The 16,462-nt window shown below is 33.2% G+C and overlaps 4 protein-coding genes across 4 annotated transcripts; all 4 read right to left on the minus strand.

The window, feature by feature from the left end:
- Positions 1–1,341: 1,341 nt before the first annotated feature.
- On the minus strand, positions 1,342–2,600 carry LOC145120926 (uncharacterized). Its single transcript, XM_079056716.1, has 4 exons — positions 2,449–2,600; positions 1,957–2,058; positions 1,711–1,871; positions 1,342–1,617 (listed from the first exon to the last, which is right to left on the minus strand). The coding sequence occupies exons 1-4, from the start codon at positions 2,540–2,542 to the stop codon at positions 1,501–1,503; spliced, it is 474 nt and encodes a 157-aa protein (XP_078912842.1). The 5' UTR covers positions 2,543–2,600; the 3' UTR covers positions 1,342–1,500.
- Positions 2,601–4,672: 2,072 nt separating this feature from the next.
- LOC145120925 (uncharacterized) lies at positions 4,673–6,028 on the minus strand. The gene is made up of 3 exons (XM_079056715.1): positions 5,650–6,028; positions 5,222–5,329; positions 4,673–5,143 (listed from the first exon to the last, which is right to left on the minus strand). Exons 1-3 carry the CDS (start codon positions 5,959–5,961, stop codon positions 4,832–4,834), a joined length of 732 nt encoding a protein of 243 aa, XP_078912841.1. The 5' UTR covers positions 5,962–6,028; the 3' UTR covers positions 4,673–4,831.
- A 4,021-nt stretch (positions 6,029–10,049) lies between these two features.
- Positions 10,050–11,678, minus strand: CP33 (chloroplast RNA-binding protein 33). Its single transcript, XM_079056962.1, has 4 exons — positions 11,136–11,678; positions 10,954–11,055; positions 10,527–10,835; positions 10,050–10,439 (listed from the first exon to the last, which is right to left on the minus strand). Exons 1-4 carry the CDS (start codon positions 11,598–11,600, stop codon positions 10,308–10,310), a joined length of 1,008 nt encoding a protein of 335 aa, XP_078913088.1. The 5' UTR covers positions 11,601–11,678; the 3' UTR covers positions 10,050–10,307.
- A 1,171-nt stretch (positions 11,679–12,849) lies between these two features.
- On the minus strand, positions 12,850–15,565 carry LOC145122798 (nuclear transcription factor Y subunit A-10-like). Its single transcript, XM_079058369.1, has 6 exons — positions 15,402–15,565; positions 14,664–14,948; positions 14,335–14,441; positions 14,181–14,249; positions 13,719–13,859; positions 12,850–13,625 (listed from the first exon to the last, which is right to left on the minus strand). The coding sequence occupies exons 2-6, from the start codon at positions 14,905–14,907 to the stop codon at positions 13,263–13,265; spliced, it is 924 nt and encodes a 307-aa protein (XP_078914495.1). The 5' UTR covers positions 14,908–14,948; positions 15,402–15,565; the 3' UTR covers positions 12,850–13,262.
- Positions 15,566–16,462: the final 897 nt, after the last annotated feature.

Raw genomic sequence — 16,462 nt, forward strand, 5'->3', positions numbered from 1 at the left:
TTTCTCGTTTGCGCGTTGCCCGTCCTTGAGTCACACGATGTGAAAATCCAAGTTTTAGATAAAGCTTCATCCTCATCTTCGTTCCATGTTGTACCTCTTTTTTTGTAGCTTTTCTTTTTGGTTGCCTTCTTCTAGATGGTTGTTGTGTTTCTTGGATTCGTTCGTCGTCGTTATTGTCGTCGTTTTTGGTTGCCACCTAGGCTATTATGCGTCAAAATTGCTCCCATACCCGATGGCCTTAGATGTATTACCGTAAATAGAGGAAGCAAAATGTGTTTATGTGAGTCGTATTCTAGGTAGGCATTGATTTATCCCATCGGCGGCAACGCCCAACGGGTTTCTAAGCACCAGTGACGTTTGGTTTCTCTATGAGCATTTGAGATAGATGATTGTTTGGCACCTCTTCACCGGCTCTTTTTCTCATGTCGGTAAACAGATCACAAGATACGGGCTAAATTTTTGGATCATTATTATATATACTATACATATAGATTGACTATTTTGATGCATTCAAAAATTTGCTGCCTAAGCCCAAGTCGCCCATGTATTGGTTGTATTTGTATAATAATATCTCTTTCAAGATTTGTATTAACACGATGGGATTCGAGGTGCAGAAAAATCGAGCTTAGGTGGCCAACAACTATCATGGCCGAACCCAAAATTCCCTTTGTTATGAGTTAGTTCCTATCTTGGTCCACGAAAAAAACAATCAGGCTTATAGCCATTTTTCAAAATTTCCAATAAAGTTATACTAAATACTAAAATTATCAACAAATTTTTACTCCATGTATATATTTATTTCCCTGTAAATTAAAAAATAAATAAAATAAAAATAAAATAAAATAACCGTAAAATATAGTAATAACTTTCAAAAACTTGGATTAATGTTTTCTAAAATTAAATTATATATAACATTTTTTTTTAAAGTTAGATTATATATAATATTTTTTTATGTGAGAATTTCGTATATACCCTTATTAAACATTAAAATATCATATATTTTTTTACGGATTGGATTGTATTAAAACCAATAGATACTTTTTAAAAATTTTCTTCATTTTGGATCTTTCTTTTAAATTCTTCTAGTCTTCTTCTTCATCCACCTTCTGGTATATCATTTTCTATGTTATCAAGCTTTACGATATTGTATTTGTTTGACTATATCCTAGTAATCTTTAGGCAATTTATAACCATGACCAATAATGGTGCAAGTTTTGCTTTTATGGTGATATAATCATGTCAACAAAAGGAAAAAAAAACAAACAGATTAAAAGCTACTATACAAACTTATGGTTAATCTACTTCAAATAGATTTTGTTCATGCTGTGTGTGACTTCAACATTAGACGAAAGATTATTCTTACCATACAAACGTAGTAACCATAAAAGACCAGTTTATACAGACAAACTACTTAACATAGTACAGAACAAAAAAAAAAAAAAGTTCTACTACAGTATCAGTTTATTAGTAAACCTTTCAAGAAAACAGATTTCCAAACACTTAAATGGATGCCACTTGTGCCTCAGATGCATACCACCCAATGCTGAAATCAAACGTGATGCATGTCAACTCCTTATTGTTGGCATCTTTCATCTTCATGGTGAGTGTATATGAACCCTAAAATTTCAAATAATAATAAGAATATCTTTTATTAGTTTCAAAGAAAGACATTGTTTCTTGTTTTTTGAGTAAATAAACGATTTTACTTACAGGTGGAGTTACTGAAGGAAGTGATTGGGTGTGAGAAATTTCAAAGTCACCAGCATCAATAGGGCAAGATGTTTTTGTGCAGATGTCACTGGTTTCACTGTAGACACTCAAGAAGTAATATGAAACTGAAATCTCAAGGTTCCCTCCAGAGATAGGTGTATCTGCATTCCAAAGGGCAATATTGGTAATTTGTAAATATGGTGAACATGATAAATTGGTAATTACCAATTAGCAAGATGTTTTTACCTGTAGATGCAGAAATGGCGAAGGTGGTGTCTACTCCTCTTGTTATTGGGGAAGGGGTGATCTCAACTCCACTCACCTTCACATCATAATTGTTGCTCTTTTCTGTAAATGTATTGATAAGAAAAAGGTAAGATCTTTATAAATTGTGTATGTTACTGAAACAAAAGATATAGGCTTTAGGGAATTTTAACCATTTCAATAAGATTAGTTACAGAAATCCTAAATCCAAACATTGATGCTAAATAACTTAACCTTCAGAAAATAACAAATTAGGGTAAATAGGAGCAGTTATTAGTTTCTATTTTAGATAGAAAGATCATACGAATTCAAGCAAAGAAACCCCATCTAGAACCCAACTAAGGAAATATGAAGAACTAAAAACACACAAGAAGTCGAAATCGTTGACTTTATTCCAAATTAATCTTAATTCTACAAACCCTAACTCGAGATGCTTGATCATACTGAACTTAAAACGAAACGAAACAAACTTACTGCAGTATTTGACATCTATGGCATCAGCGAAAGGTGCAACTAGAAAAATCGAGCAAAGTAGCACGACGAACATCTTGCTTCGAACTCCCGCCATTGGATTCTTCAATCTGGGATGAGATTTTGTGATTTTCTTGTGAATAGCGTGTGATTTCTTCGAGGGTGAGTATTTATACCAGCGGTGGGTTGGTGTGGTAAGTTTCTAGCGGCTAATTTATCGATAATTCTCTTAGTACCCCGATAGTTTGAGTTAATGTCACTTATGGCACTTACTAACATAAAAGTGCAAATTGTTTTCGTAGTCTAGCATGACGAACATAAGGTAGTTCTTTAATTTTGAAAAAAAAAAAAAAGTTTAAAAATTATAAATAAGTTATATAATTTAAATGGCTAGCGGCGCAGCTTGTTGCCCATTTGCATTCAATCGATATGTATTGAACTATTTCTTTTAATTTAATACAAAATGATCAGTTATATATCAAGACATTAACTTATTTGTTTACTATAGTTTGTTTTTCTACTCGAGGTTTGGACTTACATTCCTACTATTTAGTATTTAATAGAAAAAAAAATATGTATTTGATCATTTGTTGTTGATTGTAACAAAAACTATTAATTGAGTAAAGTGTAATCAACTTAAGTGACTAAAATATAGACATGGTCGTCCAAATCCTATGTGAGTTTGCTTTGTTTATTAAGTTGAGGATCAATCTGAATCTTTTAATTAATCATCGAACAGGTATTTATGCAGGAGAACCCCTCTAAATAACGGATTGATAAACAAAAAGATTTAAAACAAAATAAGATAAAACAGGATAAAGATGAACATTATCTATCATTATCGATTATTATTAGTTATTTCCTTTTAAGTTTTCTATGTTTTTGTTTATTATGCTTTTGTTTATCATATAATTATAAAGACGTGCAATAAAAAGCAATGACATTGAAATTAAACTGATATAAACTAATTTGGCATGATTCTTTTTTCAGGTTCTTTAGAATCCTTTATTATTATTATTATTTTTCGATTCAGAAATTAAACATACACTGACTTAGGATTGTTTAATTCAAATATATAAACATAAATTGGTGAAAACGGATATGGTTAACTCAGTGTATTCATGTAAATTTGGTTTTCAATATTATTTGAAATAAATTTGACATCTTCGTATTTTCATGATTAACAAACGAATCCTTTGGTACTTGATGAGCTTGTATATATTTCATTCAACATTTGTTCCTTACCGGTTATATCAAATAAGAAGTTTTAAATATTACACTAAAACTTCTTACTCGATATTAAACACGTTAAAACAAAGATACACGAGCCAAAGAGCCTTCATCAAGAAGATTACAATTTTTTTTATAAAGAGGTACCCTTCATCAAGAAAGCTTGCACAAGAGAGTACTAATACCGCAAGAAATCCTTCTTTTGAAACTATCCAGGTAGTCAATCCTGCCATACTGTCAAATAGGAACAACTAGAAGATTCCACATCTGGAAAACGTCTACACTTAATGGCTCAAATTGGCAATACGAACCTAATGGTTAGCTTTTGATGGCACCAACCATTTTTTTTCCATTGGTTCTATTCGGAATGTTTAGTCACAAAATATTTTGAAAGAAATTGAAATCTTTCAGATGAATTGGAATATATAGGAATTTGAATCTATAATGCTCTTGGTTGCTAGATAATGTAATGAATTATTTGTTTATGGTTGGTTTGCAAATGTATCAAAAGAACTGGAATGTAAGATATATTAAACGACTATGGGGTTGATAGATCACATTGAATGTTGAACTGAGTGGTTTCAACTTCTTAATGGTTAAGAGAATGTAACGTTGCTTAGTCATTCAGAGGTAGTTCCAAGGCTTTTGATTTATTTAGAGCTCATATCAAACATCCTCAATGTTGACTGATTCAGAGGTGAGTTGTGAATGATTATATTTATAGGTTACTAAACAACCCTAACTAAATTATCCGTCATTGATTTTTTTTTCTTCATTTTATTAGTTTCTCTTATTTATGCTTTGCAACGAGCTTGAATGGATGTGATCCTTTTGAATCTATGTGAGTACTTTGGATTTTCAAGAACTTGATGCTTTTTGGAACACAAAAGCAATGAATGAAACTACCAAATCATAGCAAATGTCATTTACATACAAACAATTTCCAATATAGACTTTTCAAATTATGATGTCCAAATAAGAAAAAATTGAAAGTCAATTATCAACCAAATCAGCTTTTCATATAATCTTCCCAATTGATATATTCATATAACATACAATATCAATATCACCTCTCATGTGTTCAATAATCACAAAATTATACTGTTTTCTGTCACAAAAAATAAAAATAAATAAAAAGTTGAAGCATAGAAGCTATTTAAAAGAAGCTGTTGTATTGACTAGTAAGAGAATCCTTGATATTTTTATACAACCCGAATAGCGAATATTGTCTCAAGTTTTTAACTTCATAAAATGAGTTAAAAACAGATTCATGTTTATCTGTTCCAGAAAATGCAAGTTGAATCCCAAGGCTACAATCGACATTTCCCCCTCTGTTCTTACATGAATTAGTTCTAATTGCACAATCCTCATTGTTTAAACACACAAAGTTGCTTTTCCCTGAACATGAAGAACACCCATCTCTTTTCCAGTATAAGTTTTGCAGCCTACCCTTTTGGAATTCTAGCACCTATGACCAAAATACCCTTCGATTATCACATTTATAGTGGTTAGAAAAGGGTAAGATGGTAAAAAAATGTAAGCTTACGAGTGTGAAGCTGGTGACAATGTATGTACTGTTTGCAACAAAAGCAGGGATTGATCTTGCTGCATATTTTCTACCAGCATACGCCACCATGTATCCACCATAAGAATCCTGTCATGTGAAAATATGATCATTCGAATTATCTTCTAAAAGGAAATGTTCAATTCAGGTTAGGGTGTTAGAGAAAAAATTGCAAATATGAGCTTTGTTAATATCTTCTCTATCCTCTAAATCCACCATGAGTAATATTATCATTTCCTTCCAAGAGGAAATGTGCAATTTTGGTTAGGGTTTTAGAGAAAACACAAAAATGTGAACTTTGCACATGTCTTCTCTATCCTCTTATCAACTGAATACACCGTATACAGATCAACCGTTTCTACACAAACGAAAAATAGAAGCGCAAATACTCGGAGTAAAGGAGAAATTACCGGCGAAAAGCTGCTGGAATTGACGGTGAGGAGGGAGATCTCATCGACATTAGGGCGGAAGACGGAGAGCTGTGAGTTCGCCGAAGATAGAGAGAGCCTCCTATCGCAAGGTGATAATTGGACCGAATTGTTGAAGAAAAACGCAGTCCTCGCCGCAAAAGCGATTCCGAAGGTGAAACTATCGGACTTTTCTACAGAGGCATCGGCACACGGAGAGTATACATTGTTATTGTTGCTTCTGGATTCGATCAAATACGCCTTCGTAGAGAGGGTTATCACGATGAGTAGGACTGAAGTCACCGGAATCGCCATTGTTGGAAATAGGGAGAGATCGAAAGAAACAACAGATTAATTTCTGGAGAATTGCCAAAAACGACCTTGCTTTTAAGTAACTATGCAAGCTGCACCCTTACTTCATAAACTATGTTTGCTAAAAATATCTAAAAATAATTTGCTAAAAATAATTTGTAGCTTTTTTTTTTATTTACTGATATGTTCGAAAAAGTATAAAATTACGTAAAATATAAAGGCTAAAAGCTTTCAAAAAGTAAACAATTTATATTTTTTTATTAAATAAAATTGTTTTAAATCAAAGATTTAAGCTCGTACTCCAAACAAAACTTTTTTTTTTTTAATTTGAGACCTTTTCAAAAATTATAAGTTCTCAAAAACTCATTGCTAAGCACGTCTTTAGGATGCTTACATAGAGCCAATCTATACTCTTTGATAATGTAAAAAAATCATTTTAACTATTGTATTGTAAAAAGTCAAATAATCAAATTTGCATAATTACCATCTTAACAAAACGGATTATTGATTCAAAATGTCAAATTACCAAAATACCTCAGTTACTTCCTCTTTCGCATAATTATACTATTTACTTATTTAGTAAAGATGTTATCTTTAACAATGTTTCTTCTGAAATGGGAAATGCATGTTGTATATTCTTTTGATTAAGTTGTGTTTCCTCCAAAATTCTAAGGTTGGGGAGTGATGTTATATTTGACAAATTTTTTGTTGGAACAATTTAGTATAAATATTTATATTTTTACTAACTTTGGACATATATAAATGTATACATATGTTGTATATATATAATTAATTCTAAGTGAGTTTGTGTTCTCCTCCGTAAGAACTTTGAAACAATATATTATATATCCAAAATGGAGTATATGTGAATAAGATATCGATAATCAAAGACGAGTATTTAAGAATAAAGTTAGCAAAAGAGATATAAGAATGAGTCCTATATTGGTAGAAAGACCAAAGTCAACTAGGTTTATAAGTTTGAATGCATGAAAGACTTACAAACACTCGAGACTATTTATTCAAGACATTTAAGGTCTTTTTTTGTTATAGAAACTCATTTATCATCATGTATCTTAATTTTTTTTAAATAAATTATTTAATTTGTCGTTTAAGCACTCGAGACTATTTTTTTTAAAAGAAACTAAGAGGTGATCCCGTGGTGAACCACGTGACAATATTTTTTTTTATTATTATTTTTTTGTCTGTGTTGAAGATTCGTTATTGGGTTTGATTAAGCCCGTGTTATTGTTATTGATATTGGATTGGATATAGAAAGTAACGATTTTCGCTAAATGCAGCTTGCTTGTGAGAGCTCTGGGAGGCAAATTATAGGAAATAGCATCCATACATACGATAATTGCATCATATTCCCCTAAAAGGGAACATGTAATCATATAAGTTGAGGGGTAAGTTGTTGAAAATAGCAATGTACTTACTCTTTGTACCAATATACATAATGTACTTTATAATAGTAATAAATTACATTTTGTATCCATAATAGCAAGCACCAAGAGATATTCTATGCCGATAATAGCAATATGTAATTAATAACAACAACATACTTACACTTACATTTGTTTTACACATAATACCAACATAGAAACAATTATTTTCTCATAACAACAATGTACTTACCGAATGTTTGATTCAAACATAACTGAAGAAGCGGAAAGCAAAGAATGGAGAGCAAGGAGAAGCTAATGTTACCTTTGTAAAAGAGAGTGGTTCAATGGTTAAGCTTATCAAGCTCCAATTTCAAAAAAAAATGCATTTTTACATGATAGCATTACTCAAAATACAAATTACAATTGAGTGGTTCAAATTACAAACATCAATCTATGTATTAAAAGAAATTGCTGATTGAATGAGTAAAATTACGCCTAATTGCTCCCATTACTTCCTTAGTTGTTACCGTATGGGAAATTGAGAAATTGAGAAATTGAGAAAAAATATACGGAAACAAAACATCGAAGGCAACATAGGCATGAGCGTGATAATATGATTGAAGTCATAAAACGTAACGCCAGCCTTAGGAGGGAGACTCAAACCCTGATATAAGACAAGTAGTGCTTTAGAGCGGGTGTATACACGTTAAACAAAAAGAAGAGATACCATTTTCTATATTTTTTTTTAACTTAAATCTTTGATTTCTTTAGAGCATTCTTAATTTTAATCTTAACTCAAATAAAAAATCACATGACCATGAACCCTAATAAAAGAATTAAAAGTATGCCAAGAACTTTATCAGGATGGCTTCGAAAACTTTCCCAAACGAACATCAAAATTTCATATAAATAAAGATAACAGAACTTACGATGTGAGATAGTCATCGGCAGTTAAGGATTCGCCAGATTTAGGCCACACTTCGAAGATGAGCGGAGAAGGCAAATCAGGTGCAATGATGGTTAACGGAGAAGGCAGAGCAGGGGCTGCAGGTGGTGGTAGTGAGTTGCGGTGTATATAGTGGTGATGGTGGTGGTGAGCGGTGGCGTATAGGGCGGTGGTGATGAGAGCATTTTCGGTCTCAAGTGTGAAGAACGAAGGAAGGAGATGGTGTTTCTTGAATGGTTTTAGAAGGATGAACAGACCAATTAAAATTTAAAACACGAATGGGTCCAAGTCTAAGCCGATGACCAAAACTGTCAACCACCCTAAATTATTGTGGCCAAAACCTAAAATATCTAAAGTTCACTGTTCCTGAGTTACATGTCTATTAATATATTTATATAATATAAAGTATAAAAAATGATGCATGTAGTTATATAGAAAAGATAAAAGTATTATATTGTCATAATTTTATCTTAATATTTGACACTCGTGCCATCTTGATCATTTGATAAATGTTTTTTTAATGATATAGGTTTTTATAAAATCTATTTTTTCTATTTTATATATTTACTGAAATATATTAATTTAACAAAACAATAAATATAAATTTAATATGTAAATGTAGATAGGATGTAAAATGAGATATTAAAAATATAAAGGCAAAAAATACAAAATATCTCAATCAAACTATGACCGGTTATGAAACAAGATCTCTACCATGATCTAAAGGTCCGGATTAAAATCGTAAGATAGTACTTTGATTCGATTTCAAGTCTTTAGTCTTTTTTGTAGTTAAGTCTTTGGTCTTCTTAACTCTTAGTAAATTCGTCATTTCTACTAAAAAATCTCATTTATAGCCAAAAAATTTGTACATTAAGCTTGAAGTCAAGAATTGCATATCGCAAAAGGCCCCATGGAGCATCACGACTTTTTTCATTCATCTCAAATTAGGCAGATCATCACGACTTTTTTTATTCATCTCAAATTAAGCAGATCATCGTGGCATGCATGGAAATCCCTTTATGATTTTGCGTCTTTAGATGTACATGGTCACAATAATACCGTTCTGCTAAAGAAAATAAGTTTTTCTTCCAAAGACCAACTCCAACCATCAACCACTAAAAACATAAAAAGAATGAGTTTTTGACTTCAACCACACACTAAAAATTGCACTATAAATATATTTTAATATAAATTGTAATAGTTATAAAAGAAAATAACAATAAACTATAATATAATAATAATAAAAAAATTGCACTATAAATATATTTTAATATAAATTGTAATAGTTATAAAAGAAAATAACAATAAACTATAATATAATAATAATAAAGTCTAACTAAAATCCAATTATATGATACTTAAAGTATAAAGCAAGTTTGGTGTGATGAATAGTGACCCGGTATATATACCGGTAAAAATTGCTTCACACAAAAATGCCGGCCTTTTTACCTGCCCATTGTAGCAAATTTTTGCACAATAACACTAATTTGGCGATCTATTGGAGACGCCCTAATTGTTAGGGTTCGTATCTATAAGAATTATGGTTATTGTTTAAGAATTTAAAGTTATTCTACCGTCGTTGGGTTAATCAACATCACGTTATAATGAGTACCCCACAAACAATACTTTGTTAGCAAATTTGTAGATTTTTATTTTGCTAGGATCTTCCGATCCCAATGCAATCTTACAATCACGATTCTATAAAACGTAAAACGTTTATAGATAAAATTTCGATCATCAAAACACGTTTATAGATAAAATTTCGATCATCAAAACCTTGTTAAAACTCTCAAATAATTTTTCACAATTTGTAAAAAGCTTTACAAAAATACCTCTAATAACTCAACGAGTTAACAATATTAATAAACTAAATAACTACTTCAAATACTATATATATTATATAGAATACATTACCAAATGCGTACGAATGCCGATTTCTTGCACAAAACTTCAACTCTCCCCCTCTCCTTCAAACGAAGATTTAAAAGCTTCTAACTACTTATTTTTGCAGACTAAATTTAGGAGCTAATACTCGAAAGAATCTCACTCCCATCGACATTGATCTCAGAACTTCTTCCTGTTCTTGTTGAGCGAGACACATCTCCTTTTCCTTCTGCCAAGTTCAGTCGCAAAGGCCGACCCTCAACCTCCTATTCATCAAAAAGACCAGAAATGAAGAAAACAAAGATCACATAAGAAGAAAGATGCACAAATAACGGGAGTTTTGAAGCTTTTACCAGTCCATTCATGGCGTTAAGTGCAGACTCTGCAGCCTCAGGAGAGCTAAAAGTGACAAACCCAAAACCTCGAGATTTCCCTGATTGTTTCTCGTAGATCACCTTTGCGCTCAAAAAACCAGGTTGTTCATCAAAAGTATCTTTGAGCTTCTCAGAAGTTATGATCCAGCTAAGGTTACCTGCATAGATCTTGTGAGGGCTTTCGATAAAATCTCTGTTACTGCTTCTAATCTTTGGGCCCATCACTTCCCGTTCACCTCCCCTTGGCACCTCCGGGAAGTTTACCTTCACTGTTCTTCCACCGATTTGCTGTAGAGTATTATCAAAATCAGTAGTCGCAAACTCGCAATCATGTTTCTGAATTCAACGATTTCTGGAGATGAAATTGGATTCAAACTCGTTTGTAAGAATGGAAGAGAGCGCTTACAGATCCGTTAAACATTCTAATGGCTTCTTTAGCTTCTTGAACACTTGCCATTGTAATAAATGCGAATCCCCTGCTCCTGTCTGTAACCCTATCGTAAACAATCTGATCCAATGGAAATTAGGGTTACGAGAAACCGGAAATCCCCAAAATTATACAAAAATTCAAACAGTCACACACATTACCTCCACGGAAATTACATCGCCAGCTTCTCCGAATATTTGGGACAATTCTGCAGAAGTAATCGCGTATGGCAAGTTTCCGATGTAAAGCCTCCCAGCTTCCGGTGATTCGCTTTCTTCTTCTTCTTCTTCGTCTTCTTCTTCATCATCTTCATCTTCATCATCATCGTCATCTTCGTCGATTTCTAATTCTTCTTCAATTAGTGATACTTCTGTTTCTGGGTTTTCGTCAACTTGAATTGCTTCATTGGATGGGGAGCAATTCGGGCGTGGGAGGGAGGATCGAAGCAGTGGGTAGAAATTCAAGCAATGGGTTTTGAGATTGAAAGAAAATTTTGGGGTTTTGAAGTGGGTTTTGGAGATGGAGATTGTGGGAGTTTGTAAATGAAGAGCTTTCGTGTTGCAGAGTGAAGAAGCTGCATTTGAAGAACCGGCAATGGGGATTAATGAAGAAGAAGCAGCAGACATTTTGGATCCTGATTTGAATAACGTGAAGAACGATATAATTGGTCTGCAAGGTTGCTTGGAGTGAAATAGAGAAGATAAGGCTAGTGTTGTTTGGTTGTATTTATTGATATTTTTAAATTCTAGATAATTAACTTTTTGTTTTCTAATATGGTATTATTAAAAAAAATGACTATTATGTTTGAATAATTTAATAAAACCATGTTTTTGTGTTTTAGGAAAATAAGCTATTTATTTGAAATTGATCATTTTAACTAGCTTGATGTCTAGTTAAAAGTATTTTTCCTCATGAAAAAAATACATCCGGATAAACATTTTTTATTTCTGTAAGTATAAATAAGAAATAAAACTCTTATGGAATTTCAAGTAAAATTTGAAATATGATAAATAATTCTAGAATTTCAAGACAAATATTTGATTTTTTTTTAATTAAAATCTAACAAAAAATTAAACAAATATAGAGAATGACAAGTATATATATATATATATATATATATATATATATATATATATATATATATATAAAATATGACATCTAATTGAAAAATAAAAATAGGTGATACTATAAAATAAACACTTCAAAATGCTCATTCTTTTTAAATGCTTGACACAAATGAGAAATAAAAATACACATCTTATATTTTGTTTGTTATACATTTTGTTTAGCAACGAGGAGGTGTTTGGATAAATAGTTTTTAGCTTATTAGTTTATTGTTTATTTGCTTAATGTTGTGGGAATAAACACTTTTTTAAAATGTGTTTGGATTAGCTTATTGCGGTAGGAATAAGCAATAAGCATCTTAAGTGTTTGGTAAACAAAACAGCTTATATGAGTAAAATGACCAATAAGCAATAAGCAATAAGCATTCCCCCCTTGCTTATTAAAATCAGCTTATTTAGCTTATTCCTACCGCAATAAACTGATTTTTAAAGACTCATATCCAAACACTTAAATTTGCTTATTGCGGTGGGATTAAGCAATAAGCAATAAGCAACCTATTTTTTCCCTATCCAAACACCCCCTAATTCTAGACAAAAAGGTCCATTTCCTACACAAAAACTTGGTCATTTTTATTAAGTCTTTTGTTTATAATGGTCATTTTTGTTAATATCCCTGTAATATATGGCTTCGATGATTAGTCTTGATTGAAACCGTTAATTTGTTTTACATAATATTGGCGTTTTAAGATTCATAAATACTTATAAATACCAACAAGATTCAAGTTAGTTCACAATAGTATGCAAAGGGGAATTTCACAAGAAGTGTATTAACCAAAAGTATCAATCATATGATACATGTCATATCCCAAATGTTTTTAATGTCAAAAAACACATATGATACATATCGTGCAATTGATAGTTCCCAAATGTATGGGAGTCAAAACGCACGATTTATTTCAAGCAACACACCATTAATGTAAGGTGAAACAAACAAATCTAAAAGAAGTGTTTGCCCATTTGAATGTGTTAAGGCCATTTAGCATCTCTTAACTATTCCCAAACGCTGCAACCAGGGGGAATAGTGTTAAAGAGACACAACGTTAACACAAAAGCCAAGGATGATTTGCCTAGCCAAACAGCGGAAACCTCCGTCACATTTGACTATCGATGGACGGGATCTGACGTGTTGATCATGTGATCCACACATCAGGACCCCAACTGCCATCAGACTGTCAGGTTGCAGCGGCTACCACCGCTGGTAGCCGCTGCAACCCATTTGTTATGCATGGCAAAGCCATGCATATCGTTCCCGGACATCATCATGTCTGAAAGGGAGGGAAACAGATTGAGGTCTCCCATGGAGAACATGCTAGTGGCCTCTGATCCCGAAATGTGCGGCCTACTGGCATTCATTTCGTGATCAGACTGTAGAACTTCGGATCGCTGAGAGTCGATTGGATGCTCGGTTGTTTTCGAGTCCAAATTTCCAACATTACCCTTCTCCATTTCTTTCGTGTTTAAGAAGCGGCCCCCGCAGCCTCTTGGCCGGCGCTTTGCATGGAGATGGCGCGACAGGTGTAGATACGGCTGAACCAAGAAAAACGATAAAATATATTTCAGAAAACAAAAATCCGATAGTTTACGAGGGTAAAAAGGTCATTTCACAGTATATCAACATACCTTACGACCTTTCGGAGCCTTTTTCGCCATTTCAGCCTTAGCACGGGATCGCCTGCGTCTGATGATTCCATGATATTGTTTTGCATTCACAAATATAGGCCCATCATCGGTGCTCAAATTCAAAGGCAACATAATCCGACCCTGAATTGTAAATTAATACACAAAATAATCATCAAAAACAAATGATTGTACTTACATTGTAAATTAATCATTGTACTTGATAAGATAAAAGAACACTAAAGTAAAGTTTACTTTTTTGTTGCAAAATAAACATTGGGCATAGCCTGATTTGCTCATTCTTGCATATTTTAGTATTTTTTTTTTTTTTGCAATTTAACAAGTACAACGGTTAGTTTGCAACAAAACTAAGATTATGATCCTTAGAAGATTAATTTCCTCTAATTGTAAATTATTAGCAAAATTAAAGATCATTAGATAAATTAGTTCAAAGAGAGGACAAACCGTGATTTGAGGTCCACAACCAGATATCATGCCATAATATTGATCCCCATAAGTATATTTGCCACAAATCTATCATAAATCATCAAAAGCAAAGAAATTTTAAGCACCAAAATCATTTAGAGAAAAAAAAAAAACATGTTCATAAAGTACATACCACAGCTGGTTGACCAAATCCTAGCTCAAGTTGACCTCCATACTCATGTGAGAAAGCAGCCTCAAATTGCACTGGTTTTTGCCCTTTTGATGAATTCTTGCAATCACCTGAATCACTTAAACCTTGATCAAGTTTTCCCACAAAAATTCTGGTCTCATTTAAATACAAACTCCCAAAAAGATCAAATTACAACTACTTTTATGCCAAAAATTTGGAGTTTCAGGATTGAATATGATCTTATTTATAGCTCAATTGTCCTAAAACAATGTCATAGCATTGGAACCTTTGAAAGTTTCAAGATTAACATGGTTAATGATTGTTCTTATTACCAGGAAATGTATTGAAATGAGTCGTATTTCCTTGATCTGTGCTATGAGACGATGGTTTAGGGGCAATAGGCATGAGTTGTTCTCCACAATTTTCCATTGATGAAAGCTTCATTCGGCCTACAGATTCTTCAAAAGTGGATTGAGTCGCAAGTCCACTCCACCATGGACCCGAACCAGATGACAGCGAACCCACCGGATTTGAAGCAATTGCATCTTCATGTTGTTTGTAATACACAGAATTCATCCTCAAATTGAAGTTATATTCGCAGAAAAATGATAGAATTCCTGCAAATTTGAATTTTCGTCATTAGATTCTCGAGAAAATTTCCCAACTGCCCTAGCTCAATTCACGAAAAGCTATTCATAATCCAGCTATGGTTCGTTTCATCGTAAATCATGAACGATTTCAACACTTGAAAAACACAAAACTAAGGTTAAATCTGTTAATCTACCATTAACTAAGAGAGAAGACGAGATTATGAGAACCCATCAAAAAACAACAAGAACCCATTTGATTTGAAGCAAATCCCAGGTGAAATTGCAAGTAAAGGTAGCAGGATCCTGATTCTAAGCTGAATCCAGAGAAGAAAACAGACATGATACGAAGGAGAAGAAAGTCAAGGGGGATATTCTGCTGATGGTGACAATAACAAGGGAGTAGTAGTAGAAGGAGAAGAAGAAGAAAAGAAGAAGAAGAAGAAGAAGAAGAAGAAGATGAAAGAGAGAAAGAAAACGTACCTATTAAGAAGAGAGGGATGTTTTGAAATTAGAATCCAATTGTGAAGGAGAAAGAGAATCTCTATATTGTGCCAAGTGCCATGTTTATACAATTTCAACGAGGTGAATCAAGATTGATGAAAGAGAAGTGGGAGAGACAGTCGGACAGAGACAGAGACGGGTGAATGTGCAAATAAAGAAGGATTGTGTGGCCAATGACGTACCTATCGTTTATGGGATTCATCAAAACATTTATTTATTTATTTATTTATTTTACCAAAGGGCTTATGTCTAAGGCCATATGGTATACCTAGCACGAGACAGGTCGTGGTTGAGCTGGCCACGAACAACGGCCGTGCACACCGCGCCGTTGGTTCGTGGTAGCTCGTTTTCGTGGTCTTTCGTGTTCCACACAGCGGACGTAAATGGCCAATAGAATCGCAGCCCACATTTGACCATTTTTTATAGCCGTTCAACGGCTACTTTGGTTTAAAAAAAAAAAATACCCAATTTATTTACCTATAAATACAACACCTTAACTTCTTAATTTTTACATCATTCTTTTCTTTCTCTATATACAAACTACACACTACATTTTCACAACCAAAAATCATGGATCCCAACCAAAATACCCCTCCAAACTATAGAAATCGCAAGCCCGATAACGCTTTTGCGTTAGATACAACTCCTCGCCAATTCCCGATTATGGAGTCACCTCAAGGCGGTTTTATCAATCTACTTCAAAGCGGTTCCCCTATCCAACAAACACCACTTTTCCAACAACAATATCAACCTTTTCCGTCTTTCCAACAACAACAAATGCAACAACAATACCAACAATTTCAACAATTCCAACAACTACAACAACTCCAACAACAACCGTCACAACCACCAATTTCACAACCACCAATTTCACAACCACCAAGCTCACAACCACCACTTTCACCGGATTTTGTTGCGGAAACGCAACCTTCACCACCACCTCAACCAAAAAAGGAAAAAAACCGACCCGACCCACTACCACTCAAGAAAGGGTCCCATGGACAAAAGAAGAAGAAGAAAAGTTAGCGGAGGCATGGGTG

Source organism: Lactuca virosa, chromosome 6 (genome assembly GCF_052849685.1).
Source record: "Lactuca virosa cultivar CGN04683 chromosome 6, Lactuca_virosa_CGN04683_v6, whole genome shotgun sequence".
Classification (NCBI taxonomy): domain Eukaryota; kingdom Viridiplantae; phylum Streptophyta; class Magnoliopsida; order Asterales; family Asteraceae; genus Lactuca; species Lactuca virosa.